Source organism: Ornithodoros turicata, chromosome 5, assembly GCF_037126465.1.
Source record: "Ornithodoros turicata isolate Travis chromosome 5, ASM3712646v1, whole genome shotgun sequence".
Classification (NCBI taxonomy): domain Eukaryota; kingdom Metazoa; phylum Arthropoda; class Arachnida; order Ixodida; family Argasidae; genus Ornithodoros; species Ornithodoros turicata.
Window position 1 is genome coordinate 16,983,211 of NC_088205.1, and position 15,273 is coordinate 16,998,483.

Below are 15,273 nucleotides of genomic sequence, written 5' to 3' on the forward strand. Positions count from 1 at the left end.
CCCAAGATGAACCGTCAGCACCAGCTACCCAGTCTGCCCACATCAGTTCACTGTTTCGTCTCTTTCGTATTTTTACTGCCTTCCCAGCGAGCCTCGTAAACTAACCAAGATATACAACGCAACTGACACACTCAATAATCCACAGTAAAACGTCAAACAAATCCACACTGCCCCACTTCATGTCGCTAGCATGAAGCAAGGGCCCCGACCGTGACACGAAGCGAGGCGAAAAAAAAAAGATAGGCATTCACGAAACATCGCCAACTGACTTGATACAAAAACTTCGTTATTCACTTTCTTTTTTCACGGCACAACAAACACCCACGTCAACCGCAATAAAAAAAAAAGAAACAACCAAACGAAGAAGCTTTCGTCGTGTGAAGACTCGCTACTGCGCTACTTCGCGAACTACGCCAACGTTTGTCACAAATGCTTCCAAAAAAAAAAATCGTTGTGACATTTGGACCATTAGAAGGTTGACAAACGGCGCTTGTCGTAGCGACTAACGCCACGCTAGCGTCATGGCGCCGACAAGCAACGACTTCGCCGACCGCCGGAATAACGGCGTGGCGTTTTGACAAGCGCGGAGTTTCACTCAACGAGCTCCTCCCATTCTGGTCTCAGGATGTCTTCCATGGGATATCCGTCTCCGGGTCCTAAAGGGAGATGCGTTGGGTGGAGTCCTATTTACATTAAAATGTGCTGTGGTTTGTTGAAGGGTTGAAAGCATCTTTTCTGGGACATGTAAATGTGCGCTGCGCGGGAAAAGGTACGTGAAAAATGCGTGACGAAAATAAGGGTGATGACTTGACATGCGGAAAGATGTATAAATGTCACGTTAGGTTAGGTTGAGGGCTAGGTACGGTAGAAGAAACGGTAAAGGATAAGTGGTTGTACCCATATATGAAAGAGAAAAGCAGAAAACATAAGGATACCCATTCCAACACAAAATTTAGGAACAGCGCGGCAAATTGCCATTGGTCAATGTGCATTCGTAATCACTCTCGATGATTCACCTTCCAACAATTTGAAACATTGTATTTTTGTTTTAACGCGGCCAGAATATATATTGACCAATCAGCTGTTGTATCACGCATTCGACAAAGCACTTGCGTGCACCGATGGTGCCTGTAAGAGGGGCTCTGCCGCAGAAACACCGTTTTTGAGTGAGACACAACTTTGCAGATGAGTGCCTCCTTGGATGACTTCCAAATTTCGAGTCATGAACTACACGCAGGGATACGTTAATTATTCATAAGCAGAAAACAACAGTGATTATATTACGTATGTAGATATTTCCACTGATTCTCACAAATACGAAAATTACGGCACTTTGCAGTTAACTAAATGAGGAAGAATACAACAGCACCGGCCAGGCCGGAGAATAAGCACAGTATCGACAACAACAACAACAATTACATTATGAATGATGATGATTATGATGATGTCACAGTGGTGTTTCCCCCGCTTAGACTGTGGGATGGACGATGCGTTGCATCAAGAACATCATTGTATGTAAATGTTGTGCTACTATTTAGCTAGTCCATTACAAAGACTTTCGCGAAAACTGCATCACCGTTGTTTTCACAGAAGATATAAGACAACAAAGCAGAACATCTTCTTTCTGTCGTACGCTGTGATTCCTTTTTTTTTTTTCTTCCTTTCTTTCTATCACACACTTGGTGGAGCGCAAATACAAAAGACCTTCTTTTCGACCCATCTTTTCGCGACGGCGCCCCAGACGCATAATTTCCGCTTCACAACACCCGGAAGGAGAGAAACGACCCGGCAATTAACACCGAGCCTGAAGTGAAGAAAAGGCGTTTTTAAAAACTCCACACTTGTTTTCTCCCGAAGGTGCGTCCAGTGCAGGACACGATAAAGATACAGTCAAAGAAAAAGCAGTGAAAGAATAACCTCGGAAAAACGAAGAATCTTTAAGGAGCTAGAGAGCACACAACTGGCAGCGGACTTCTTTCTCGGCGAGCACCGTAAGCGCTTATTCTGCCGTATCGTTCTCTTTCTGGTTTTCCTTTCAGCTCAATCTGTAAGTGCCATTAACACTCTTGCAGCTGGAAGCAATAAAAAAACATCCTATTTTTTTTTTTTTTTTTTACTCGTCACCGCTTTCTTTGAACCTCGGGTTAACGACGAAGAAGAACGACAAAAAAAAAGGGGGGGGGGTTGAAAGCGCAGTCGTCAGTCATCGATCTGCGAAGAGATGTCCGTGAGACATGGCTTCTCACTTTGGATCCGAACCTGAACTAAAGCTGCGAAAGTTGTGTGTATCTGGGATAGCAACTCACCTACAATTACAAGACTGCAGCCCCGGACATTTTCGATCGTTTAAAATACGACAGATATAGTTTTTTGTGTGTGTGTGTGTGTGAATTGGGAATAATCTTCAGCTTGTAACGTGAGGCCTGCTACTTGTAATGAAATGATGGAGTTATAGATTTATTATATTGCCAGCGTGGATACAGTGTCTGCTCGTCGGTGGCAGCGTACAAGGTCTCACCCTCAACGCATTAACCTCATGCTTTCTTTTTAAAGTCATCTTCTGTGATCCATCTCATCATTCTTTCACCGTTTGTTAGTCGTCTTTTTTTTTTTCATCTTTGTCTTTAATCTACCTCATCCTTCTTCCATCATTTGTTAGTTTATTCTTTATTTCCTAATTCCTTTTCTTTTTATTTATTTCTTATTTCTTAATTTTCTTTCTTTCTTTAATTCTTTTCTTTTCTTTTTATTTATTTCTTATTTGTTAATTTTCTTTATTTATTTATTTCTGGAATAGCAAGCCGACGTCCCGTTTGGCTGACCTTTCCTCCCTTTTTTTCTTTCCTTTTCGTCTAATAAATGTACCCCCCCCCCCCCCATGCTGGAGGCTGGGAAGTCGGGGGACAGCAGAGGCCGTGCTGGCTCTCGTTTTTGCAGGGTTTCTTGACAGATTTACTCATACTTCCCCCCGAAGTCGGCTCAGCACGCGTACAAATACAAACAGCTCTGTCTTCTACTCGTTCCAGTTATTCTTCCTCCAACGGTCTCCGTCCAAACGCTGCTCATAGCTGCAGTTGCTTCGCGGTCGAAGAATTTAAAAATCGTTGTATGGACACTGTCACTGCATGACTGCATTCAATACGAAGAGATGCGACAGTCTGCGCACTGACGGATCAAGGCGTACAATGAATTGCAACACGTTGTGTGCAACAACGGATTACGATTGATTGCACGATGACAATGCAGGACAGTACAGGCTGAGGAACTAAATCGAGCTGAACACACGTTGTTCAACTTCGTGACAGTATTCTAAAAGCTGAAGGTTTCAGTATATTCTCTCGCATTGCAAGTCATTTCATCTTGTTTACACCCACTCTGTACGTAGGAGTTCTGTTTCTGCGTTTCACCAAAAGGAACTTCATTCTCACTTTCGGAAAAATGCACGGAAAAAGATAACCGTTCAATGATTAGAGTCCGCCTCCGTTAGCGAGCACTTCAAAAATTACTTCCACACTGAACGTAAACACAGCAGCTCCATTGTCGTCAACGCTGCATGAACTTTCCGGCAGCTCTTCTGCGAATGCTTAACAGGACGAAGACAAATAGCTCCAAGAACTGGAAGAATACGAAGAAGGATAGGCCCATGTACATCCCGATGATGGCTCCCAAGTCGCTCAGGAGTTCTACTGCCTGCATAAAAGAAAAGATAACCTACGCTCGCTTCGTAATGCTTCTTCTTCTTCTCTCTCTCTCTCTCTCTCTCTCTCTCTCGTTTTCGTGCGTTTTGAATGTTCAGTCTAAATCGAAAAGCACTCTCGTTAAAGAGGATAGCGCTAAAAATATGTCTGTACATACCACAATATCCCGTGCAAGGAAAAAAAAGTGTTAGAGGCATTTGTCAGGAATGCATTCGTATGAGTTTCATACTTTGCGTATACGTATACATTTTTCAATGCGCCCATGGCGTCGCTCGATGTGCTCAGTATTAGGTTTGAATGAAACGATAAAATGAAATGATAAAAGCGTTTAATACGTTGAGGGCCTACTAGAACAGTAGATTAAAGGAGCAGTGAAAGTTTCCTTCGTAAATTTTTCGTTTTTGGCTGCGGTGGTTTGCGCAACAAAATAGCAGGCGCTCTTGCGTAAGAACGATTATCATTACTGACCATTAGCGCGAGAGAGAAAGTATCAACCCCTCATCTTCTTCAGCGAGCTCGTAAGTGAATGAGAGATTGTGACGTCACTGCATGACGCATAGAGTACGCCGCAAGTAGTACCGCGCCTTGCCTGTAGCAGTCAAGCTATCAGTGGGAAATATGGCGTAAATGAAACATAAGGGTTTCTGTTTCACTTTGGATGAGAATATCAAGTGCCGCTTGTAATCAATGCGATGTACAAGGATGATATATGATGTCAAAAGGAGCATTTACATGAAGGCGGTAAAAAGTCGACTGGACGAGGGAAATCGATTTCTCCTCTGCACTCTAAGGAAAAAAGGAGTAAAATAGGGAGTAATTGCAGGTTCTAGTCCCCTGGACTGCCATTACTCCTCATTTTAGGCCCCTAACACCGACATTTACTCCCCAGGACTGCAAATTGTCACTAAACTTGGCGAATGGTCTTATGAATGCAACAGTCTACGTAAATATGTGCTATTCGTGAATTTCGTTCGACGTGTATAACTCAGCCAACTTAGAAATTTTCCGCCCACACAACGCAAGAAACAGTTAGCGCTTCTTTCTTCACGAATTGTGCCTTATGTATGTCGCAAGATTTTATATCACTCGATATATCACGGTTGAAAGTTTGATTCAAAGTATTTTCATGCATGCAAACGAATTATGTACCTGAGACCCTTAGAACACAGCGTGAAATGCAGTCTCCACTTTGGACCATTTTTTGCGGCAATGCATTTAGTCCCGAAAAGGAGTAAAATTACTCCTTTTTTTTTTCTTAGAGTGTGTAAACCGACCTATATCGACTTCAAAGAGATGTCGACACAGCGAAAACAAGTCGCTATAAGATGAGGTATACTTCAGAAGACGGCTGTCGATTGAAACCAGACAGGCAACTTATCCAGAGTGTTCTGCGACCGTGAGGGTCTCAGTCGATTCTCATGTATAATAACCCTCAAAATTCGACCTTAAAGGAGCTATGAACTGTACCAAGCGGGCCCGCCGACTGTGTTGGCTCCAAACGGCGATTTCAACGTGTTGCCTGTGACACCTTTTGTATAGGTGAATTTGATAGGTGCGTATCTTCAGCACATAGCATGCTCCTAGCCAATCATCTTCCCGAATGACAACGTTCTCGCCCATGATTTGTTGATAACGAGAGGCGAAGCCTATTATGTATCTATTATGCGCGGCTACAAAATGGGCTACGCCTCCCGTTTTCAACAAGTCAGAGACGAAAACGTTGTCATTCGGGATGATGGTTCGCTAGGAGCGTGCCATGTAGTGAAGTTCATCTTGAAGAGGGTAAAGCAGAACGTTATGTGTACCTCCGCGTTGGCGTCTGATTGGGTGCTACAGTTCTTCAGATGACATAACGATGGATAGAGGTATCTGGACGGCGGTGCGTGTACTCGCCCGAATACGAAAGAGAGTGCGTTTTTGTATTAACGCTGCACAAGTTATGAAGGACAAGAATTGAACAATAGATTGTAAATAGAATTACGAAGCGTAGAAGAACAATATTACATCTATAAAACCCGTCACTAAATACATGCAGGTAGGAGTTCTTGCCTCCTTTAACCATTAGTCGACTGGATCTTCAGTCGACGTATCGTTCCATGTAAACGCAGTAAATGCGATGTACAATGTTGCCGTACTTACGTTATACTTTGGATTGGTCGTGACACTATCATACTGGAATGAGCGAAAATACACGACCACTGTAGCAAGAGACCTGTAAAAGGGATATTACACCATTACCTCTCCAGCCATAGCGCAGACCGCGAGAACATGCGCATCTCGAACGAATGAAGCCTCGATAACGGCATAAATAGATATCGGATGTTGCGTACATACATGCAAACGCACAAGTTGGCCATTAATGCGAATGGAGCATCAGTTGCCTCACCAACAACACAAATGAATAAGCAATAACTGAATTACGAAACACGCTAAACGAAACATATTCTGAGGCGCATATCTTGCAGAAGGCTCGGTCCTTGACTTTAGGCAGCGACAGAAGTTGAGAAAAAGAAGCGAAAGATTTTGGGGGGACTTTTGTGTGTCCGCAGGGTTTCGAATATTCACCGAAACCATTTCGGATGATGCGCTGTTGTGTGTATATGTTTTAATACGAAGGGTGTATAATTTTATCTGTTACAGTTTTTTTTTTTTTTTTTTTTTTTTTATTCAAAAGCATGAGAGCAGCACAAATGTCGTTTTTGCTAGAGTCACTAAATAAGGTACGCTTATTTAGTAGCTTATTTAGTGACTCTAGTTTTTGCAGTTGAGTTATACTGCCACGCGGTTATACCCTCTCGAAGAGAGCATGGAACTACCTATTAATTGCCTAAAATTAATTACTACGCACATGACAAGTGCCACTAGCAACCGTTTTAGCGCGACCTGTGGATGCACCCCTGCGTTTGGCCAAGCTTCCGCTCTTGCGACTGCATACACTCGGCTTGAAAGGGAGATAGTGGAAGCAATCTGTACGTACACGACGCAGGACAGGACTCTTAATTGCGTGAGCACACCTCCTCCCATCGTCATTTGCGAAAAAGAGACTTCTTTGGAATCGCTATCTCCGGGTCTGATGAACTGGGTTTTGTCCTCCTCCCTTGTGTTTTTCCCTCCCACCGTTTCTTTGATCATTTCATTAAACAGTTGCTAGTGGCGCTTGCCATGTGTATACACTGTTAAAACAGAACTTCACCACATAGCACGCTCCTAACCAACCATCATACCAAATGATATCATTCTGTGTCATGATTTGTTCAAAACAGGGGGGAGGCGCCTATCTGGGACAAGATAATCTGTCCCAGATAGGCGCCTCCTCTCATTTTCAACAAATCAATGCACAGAATGATATCATGCGGAATGATGGTTGGCTAGGAGCGTGCTATGTGGTGAAGTTCTGTTTTAACAGTGTACAGTGAAGCCTCGTTAATATGCCGCGTTACCGCTGATTCTGCTTCGCAGAATCAGCGGTAACGCGGCATATTATTATTATTATTATTATTATTAGGCTTATTATTATATTATGATTTACCGCTGATTCTGCTTCGCAGAATCAGCGGTAAATCATGGGGCTGCAATGCGCGGTCATTGCTCACCCTTCACAAAGCCTGATCTCGTCACGCATTCTCTATACGTGGCGCCATAAGTAGACCCCGCGCCTACACAATGGCAGGCCCTTGAGCGCCTTCATCGCGCCGGAATAAGAACTGCGCTTGGTCTCCCAACCTTCTCTAGCGTCACCGAAACGTACCTGGAAGCTAAGGCAACGCCTGTTAGTGTCCACTCTGAGCTCAAAGGACTCCAGTTTCTGGATAATGCATCAACATCTATCAACAAGCATTCCCTCTTCACCGACCTCGAATAAAGGACGCACACATCCCTAGGACGCATGGCTAGTGCCACCAGCTCTCTAGCCAACAGGGGGGCTCTTCCTCAGCTCCCAGCTAGTCCACCTACACCGCCGTGGCGGGAGTTCGTGCCCGCAACAACGCTTCACATCCCGGGTCTACGGAAGAAGAGCGAGTCCAGCCCCCTGGTGGCCAAGATGGCGGCTGAGAACCTGATAAGCGACGTCTATCATACACATACTCTGGTGTTCACGGATGGCTCCATTGACCACCGCTCCGAGAGCGCTACCAGTGCGTACTACATCCCGTCAATGAACATGGCCTGGCAAGGGAAATCAGTTCGTTACCCAATCTTATCTACGACGGCCGAACTCCTGGCATTGTTATACGCAGCTGCTGCGGTTCAAGTCACCGGAATAACTAAGGCCAACAACTTTATTTTTGACCTTGGAGAGTGGGGAGTTTCATCGCCACAGGCGATACTCTACCCCATTGCTGGTGGGAATGTGGGGAATAAAATAACGAGCCCCTTCACAATAACGATTTGCTTTCACAATAACGATAACGTTTTGCTTACGGACTCCAGAAGTGCCCTTAACAACGCGATGAACCCCATGTGTGGTAGCATCCATAGCCCGATGTATAAGGAGGTCGTGTGCTCAGCATAGGCTAACCGGAGGTGAGCTTACGCTCCAATGGATCCCGTCTCATGTCGGCATCAGAGGCAACGAACGAGCGGACCAGCTAGCTTCCTCAGCACACCACAGCTGCAGCCCATCCTTACCAGTCCCGGCCGACACTGACAGGCACATGGTCGTCAAACAGCTAGTTGAGGTGCGTCATCCTGGCATACAGGACATGCAGAATCACCGACCCCCTCTTCCCACGAAAGATCTTCCCCGTGGTAAGCAGACAATGCTCCATTGATTACGCACGGGATCTGCGTTCACGAACTCGCAACTGTTCAAGATCGCCTCCAGTGAGGACTCCAGTTGCGGACACTGTAATCATCCGGAGACTATGCGCATATCCTGACAGAATGCCGTGCATACCATACTATGCGGGAAACTCATCTTCCCCACGCCAGGCCTGGTATACTGACGGACGTCCTCTTCCCCGAAGGTTCTTGTGCGGAACGACTTTCAAAAACTCGCGGCCTCGTGTGCTTTCTTCAAGAAACGGGCCTAGCGGAAAGACCACTCTAGTGCCCCTCCGTCCCATCAGTATCGGTTATCCTGCCTATGCATCACTTTCAAGTCCTCAACTCCCCTCTCCCACTTGCCTTTTTTTTTTTTTTTTTTTGCTATAGTCGTGACGATGCCCACTTGAGTGCGGCCAACAAAGACAAGTTACCTCGACCCCCCCCCCCTCGTTAATATGACCACTGCCGTTCCCGCGGATTTTAGTCATAAAGCGAATTGTCATATTAACGAGAAACGCACCCAACGCGGACCGGACACACCGCTAACAAACGCCGACGTAATTATGATTTATTTTCTTAAAAATATGTTAAAAATGACTGCGTCAAACAATTTTCAGTCATTAATTTTTCTAAATGGACAATAGCACCATCCATTGCAGACACGGTATTGACCTTTTTCTGCTCAAAAAATAACGAGGCAACCTGTAGGGCTTCGCTTGCCTCCTTCGAGTAATGCCGCTCTTCCGACTGCCAAATCCCTCTTCCGCTTCGCTTCGGCCATCTTTACGTGAAAACAGCAGCACAGTGTGACCTGGTCCCTGCCTTTTTTAGCACTTCAGTGGTTCAAAAAGCGGTATGAATATACTCCCACCAGCTCCCGTGGCATAGTGGTTAGGGTGATCGCTTTCCACGCCGAGATTTAGAGGTGACACGGGTTCGAATCCTGTCACCGGCTGTGTTGTCTGAGGTTTTCCCTAGCCACAGTTGCTTCGCGGCAGGGGACATCTCAAACCTTGACGCCCTACCTTACACGTATCACCCTCTGAGCGAGGTGCGAGACAGCCTCGCCCGGGGGCCACTCTGAGGGTCATGTGACGCGGTCATAATAGCGGGAAGATAATGCCTTTGTTTGACCCTACTTGTGACAAAAAACTTGGTCATTGTCCGATAAACGGATTGTCATATTAACGAGGGGGATTTACATGCCGGCGGAACGATTCCCTGGGAGAACGGTCATAAAGCGAGTATGTCAGATTACCGGGGGTCATATTAACGAAGGTTCACAGTAGTTTACTCCTCTCGCCATCGTCTTGCTTGTACTCCATTGCAGTGCCAACACTTCCGAATTATGAGGCAATCCTGGTTGAAAGCCATCCCACTTTTAAAAAATCGGGACCGCAAGAAGAAAGCCCTCATTACACGTGAGAAAGCCACGTGCTTTGGAGCGATGGAGATGATTGGAGTAGGTACTCATCTTCTGGTGAGATCAACTATTTTGCGGCCCACATAAGTCTCCGTCGGCGAAGGTCATGCGGTCCTGAGGCGCGCTGTTTTGGTTTCGGCTCGGTTGCATAGCGAAATTGGGCTATGGATATTTCACGGCACGCGTTCGTTTCGGGATTTCGCCAAGAGAGAACGGCTTTGAAGGAGCATTGTCTCCCATTCCGTGTGTCGGAGATTCACGGCGCACGTCACAAGAACCCCAGGTGGTCGAAATTATCCGCAGTCCTACCGTGCGGTACATGCAGCATGTCACCACACAAATAGGCTGACTCACCTTACGTTGTTGTTGTTTCTAAGTGTTGAGAGAGGTCAGCCAATATTTGGCTTGCTACTCTTCAAAAGAAGAAAAAGAAGAAGTTCACCGGGACCAAAAAAGAAAAAAATCACGCACACACACACACACACACACCCATGTAAATCTACTCCCCTTCCGCTATCTCGCTTTTGTCCGAAAATTTGCCCTTTTTTTTCGTGTTAGCGCTGCGAAGCAACTGTGGCTATGAGCGGCGTACAGATGTGGACAGATGGAAAGAAGACAGCAAGAAGGAGTGGGGGTTCAGAGGGTTAGTATGCAGTATTAGTAGTAGGAGTGGGGGTCCTGGGCTGACTTCAAGGCCGACATTCGTCTGGAATGTAATCGGAAAAACCAGGGGAAAACCTGAGACGGCACAGTCGGCGGTAGGATTCGAACCCACCACCTCCCAGTCTTGAGCACGACCTTTGCTGCCACCAACGAGCGGGACGCGTTAACCCGCTTGGCCATGCTGCTGGTAATTCCCTAATTAAAGGGTTAATTCGTGAATTTTACGTAATTAGTCACCGTGTAGTCACAAACTCTATTCAAAAGGATGTCCGCCTGGCCGTATAACGCACCTGCAAAAGCGGCATCTCTGTAGTTTTCGTAGCTTTTTTTTTATTGTAAAAAATCTGCAACGGATAAAAATGAGCAATACCCTGTGCACACATATTAAGAGAAACTGCTTCATTTCGTAAACGTGCAAGTTTTAGTGCGCATCCTGCCAAATCTCGTGAGCAGAACATTTGTTGATAAATTGATAAGTGAAATCAAAAGTAAATAAATAATAATAATAAAGTAAATAAAAAGCGTTTGTTGAGTTGAGTTGATAAGAAAAGAAAAAAATGAGCGTTTGTGAAATTGATGCAACTACGCGTTCCATGTTTCTGGGATGTAGAATACATATTTTGAAATGAAATGTTGTTAAAAAATGTTATTCTCTTCTTTTTAGGAAACCAAAATAGAGCTCGCAGGGAACTCGGTTTAAAGCTTCAGCTGCGACAAACTTCTCCGCGTACGTTAAATCTACATATCCCCCTCCCCCAGAACAACTTTAACTGGCTGTATGCAGATGTATACAGGACAATGCGCGACGAATCAAATTAACGAGCAAATTAGCGTGTAGCGAACTGTTTGGAACCGCCTTCTTGGAATGCCGCAGTTATCTCCGCATTTATCTATATCTTTAAATTGCGCAACAGCTCTCTGTGCGCTTATTTTCTTGCTATTTTGATTTCGTCGCTGATAATTATCGCCCAAGCTGCAGCACATGCTTGAAATATATCCTCGGATTTTATTGTGCGCAGAACTCGGTAGTTCGGACTGAAATATGCAGTCAAACTCCAAGTGACACGACATTGAAAGACATGTCTCTTCATCATCTCTGTACTCATGATTTTGTTATTATTGACGCGATGAGGTCCACTCACCTGGTTTTATTGATACCACCTTCTGAGTCAGACGGTTCCTGCAAAGATAGCAACTTTTGCAGGCTCTAACATCATTTATTGTCTTAATTCACAAGCCCATATCTGTGTGTTGTCATTACATACCTCGGAAGAACGAAGCAGCGATGTTGTCACTCGACGATCATAAATTAAAGATCTGAAATGAGAATGCGATACCAATTGATTCTTACTTCGACGTACAAAAATAGAAAGTGGCAAGTTAGCGATGATGAGAAATGGCAAGGTCTACGAATGCAAATTATGTATTTCAAAGCATCGCTTATGAGTGACACTTATTTTGACATTGCTGTTCCTCGACTCGCATAATTTTTTCTCATTACACCCTTAGGAAAGGCGTCTTAGATTGAACTGAAATGGAAATACACGGAGCTCGTGTCAAAAAGTGAATCCAGAAAATACCCCGCATAGCCTCCAGTTCCTATCCACCATTTTTGCTAATCGTCGTACCACCTGGCGCGTGATCAAGGAACGATTTTTGGCGCGGTCCAAAAGAAACCAACGTGCACACTATTTAACTATACTTTCGCAGTAGTAACCTCTTCAACGAAATATGTTTTCGCGCGTGTCTACGAGCAGGAGCGTTTTGATTAAAGCAAAAGAGGGTCAATGGCGTGGGAAAGTCGCCTTATCCTATCCGATTTCGTAACTAAATGTGAGAGTACTACAAGAAAGTGCCAAGCAAAAATAAAAAGAAAGAAAAAAGGGCACGCTCACTCGCAGGGTCGATAACACCCGCAAACGCTTTCCATTGTGTCCATGACAGTGTCGTTGAAGGGATGCACACCAACCTTCCCACGTGACGTCGAAGAGCGGTTGCCGGAAGGGCGCATCGGAGACGCGTCACGAGCGGCCCACTTGCCCCACCGAACGTTGTCCCAGCTTTCGCCGTGCAGCACACCGGAGACGCACTCCATGTACTCGTCTGCAACAGGGTCATACAATCGATAACACGTTATCGTCACCTGTTGTTGTTGTCGCACACATGATATGTTAAAACAGAACGCCACCACATAGCACGCTCCTAGCCAACCACCATACCGAATGATATATCATTCTGTGTCATAATTCGTTCGAAACAGGGGGAGGAGCCTATCTGGACAAGCATAATGTGTCCCAGATAGGAGCCTCCTCCCATTCTCAGCAAATAAGAACACAGAATGATATCATTCGCAATGACGGCTGGCTAGGGGCGTGCTATCTGGTGAAGTTCTGTTTTAACAATGTATATGGTAAGTCCAATGCGCAAGCGAAACTACCATACCGTCGCAATACGTAATAGGTGTCTCGTCGAGCTGTCTAAGTGTGGGTAAGTCCAGCATTTCACACTGGCAGACGTTGCTCAGGACGATTTGAAGGCATGTAGACAGACAGTCCTGACAGCCAGAAGAAAGAAGTGCGTGTAAGAGTACTTTCTAAAGACTACGTCAGACGTTCGGCTGTCCCCTCGTGAACACCGCTCGTTGAATGAGCTAAACGTGCCAGACCACAATGCTATATCAATTAAATGTTATTATTACTACCAACAACGCAACCGAAATGTTACAACTATACCAATCTTCTCTGTAGGAAGAGAGTTGCCTCAGGACAGAAGCCGCCAGAGATGTAGGAAGGGAGTTGCCTCAGGACAGAAGCCGCAGCAGGCGGCTTCTGTCCTGAGGCAACCCCCTTCCTACATCTCTACCGGTTCGCTGGATTTCTACCCATCTACAATCTTCTCTGTAGCTACTGAACTTTGTGACGGCTATTATACTTCATATTTGCCTTCACTATTTCGTAATAGGTCATGACGATACATATACGCACAAAGAACTAGAATTACAATTAAAAAATTAAAAAAACTACAGGCTACAAAGATGGACGACACAAATGCGGGCATTGGAGGCTTACGTGTTTGTGTCGTTCACGTTTGTACACTGCCTCGGCTAATTCTGGTTGTTTATGTCGTATACACAAGATGTCGCCCTGCCTCGTGTCCGAATGCGTGAGTGAGTGAGAAAGATGTAACAGATGGCGAATTTGAGTGGTCATTTCGTGGCAACTTTTTTTGCCAGATCCCGAGCAGTCATGTTTACTTGGTCAAAGCGAAGCAATCTCGCATGTTCGCGCGGCGCTTTCCTGCGCCCGGAATTTGCAAGCTAGCACTTTTTTTTTTTTTCGCCAGGCCTCGATACGACCGGGCAGCGGGTAGCCCCACTGTATTCGGTGTCGTCTGCAAAGGTGGCGAGGGATCGCATTGGCACGCAAGTTGACTTGGGTTAGCAGACGACCAAACCCGAAGACGAGCGCCCGCGATGCCCCTAGCGTGATCCAAGCGGCTAAAGCCGCTAGGTTCCCCGCACTCATGTTCGGGTGGCAATGGTCACGTGATCCAGCGCGAGGAATTTTTTTTGCGCTAGGCCATGTTGCCATGAAATCACCACCAAAATTCGCCAAGAGTATGGGAAAAGCGTGATTGCTTCTGCGTCCTCATTGTACTTGAGGGCTTCAGACATATGTCGGCACAGTTCCCTTAGAAGTCGGCCCCCCAGGACGCGCATTCTCCCAGGGCGTCAGTCGTGACGTTGCCCACCTCTGTGAGGCCGACAAGGCGAGCCCTTTCACCACCACCACCACCACCACCACCACCACCACCACCCCCTAACTCAGTAACTCAGGAGAAAGTCCTGCTGTGGCAGTGTAGTGGTAGCATCCCTGAACGGAAATCAGGAGGGTCTATACGTTCAAGTCCTGGTCTCACCACCTTTTTCTTGAGCTGTTTGAGTTCATGATACATATGTTCCTCGTTTATGTGCTGACTATAAAAAAAAAGGTTCCATGTCCCTGTTGAAAGTTCTAGTAGCCAAGAACTCGGCAAGAAAACCCATGCCCTGATGTCTGGTTGACGAAGTTTGTTGCCCTTTGTGTCGAAATTACCTCGCAGTGCATGTTTCCAGACCCCTCTTGGTCTAAATCCACTGAACATAAGTAAAGGAGGCAAGCAAGCTGGTGTGTACGATTGAACGGAAACATCTCCTTGAGTCTGAGGAGCAACGAATGGGTGGACTAGACAGAACGGACACGTGACAAGAACTGACAATGACGACTCAAACGACGACTTGAGTCGTCGTTGTCGGTTCTTGTCCCGTGTCTGTCCTGCCTGGTCCTCCCCTTCGTTGCTCCTCAGACTCAAGGAGATGTTTCCGCTAAATACAGCAGAAGAAGAAGTCTCTAGAAGTACAGCCATCAAAAACTGACGCTCACAAGTTTTCATTTTTGCAATGCACAGCGCGGGATTGGAACAGGCTGCCTGAGGAAGCTGTCCTCATTCAAGATTATAATGGTTTTTGTTCGTGGCTTAATAAGAATGTCCACACTTGCTAGGACCCACGACTGGGTCTGCAGTATGAATGAATAAATAAATAAAAATAAATAAATAAATCCACTGTGCAGCAGTCTTTCCCTTCCAGCATTCGTGTAATGCGGGTGAACTCTATCTCTGCCTATGCAGGAACCTCGACGTTGGAGCCACTGAATATTGCACCTTATTTAGTGACACTGCTCG

The 15,273-nt window shown here is 45.7% G+C and overlaps 1 protein-coding gene across 2 annotated transcripts in view; it reads right to left on the bottom strand.

Annotated features, from left to right (window-relative positions):
* Positions 1–3,307: 3,307 nt before the first annotated feature.
* LOC135394117 (acid-sensing ion channel 1B-like) overlaps positions 3,308–15,273 on the bottom strand; it is a 47,531-nt gene continuing 35,565 nt past the window's right edge. For both annotated transcript variants that reach the window (XM_064624635.1, XM_064624634.1), the window contains exons 7-12: positions 12,994–13,105; positions 12,447–12,654; positions 11,817–11,868; positions 11,694–11,731; positions 5,838–5,910; positions 3,308–3,690 (exon numbers count right to left, since the gene is read on the bottom strand). In XM_064624635.1, the coding sequence (XP_064480705.1) occupies positions 3,544–3,690; positions 5,838–5,910; positions 11,694–11,731; positions 11,817–11,868; positions 12,447–12,654; positions 12,994–13,105 (630 nt within the window). In that variant the 3' untranslated portion in view covers positions 3,308–3,543. The remainder of the gene's footprint in view (positions 3,691–5,837; positions 5,911–11,693; positions 11,732–11,816; positions 11,869–12,446; positions 12,655–12,993; positions 13,106–15,273) is intronic.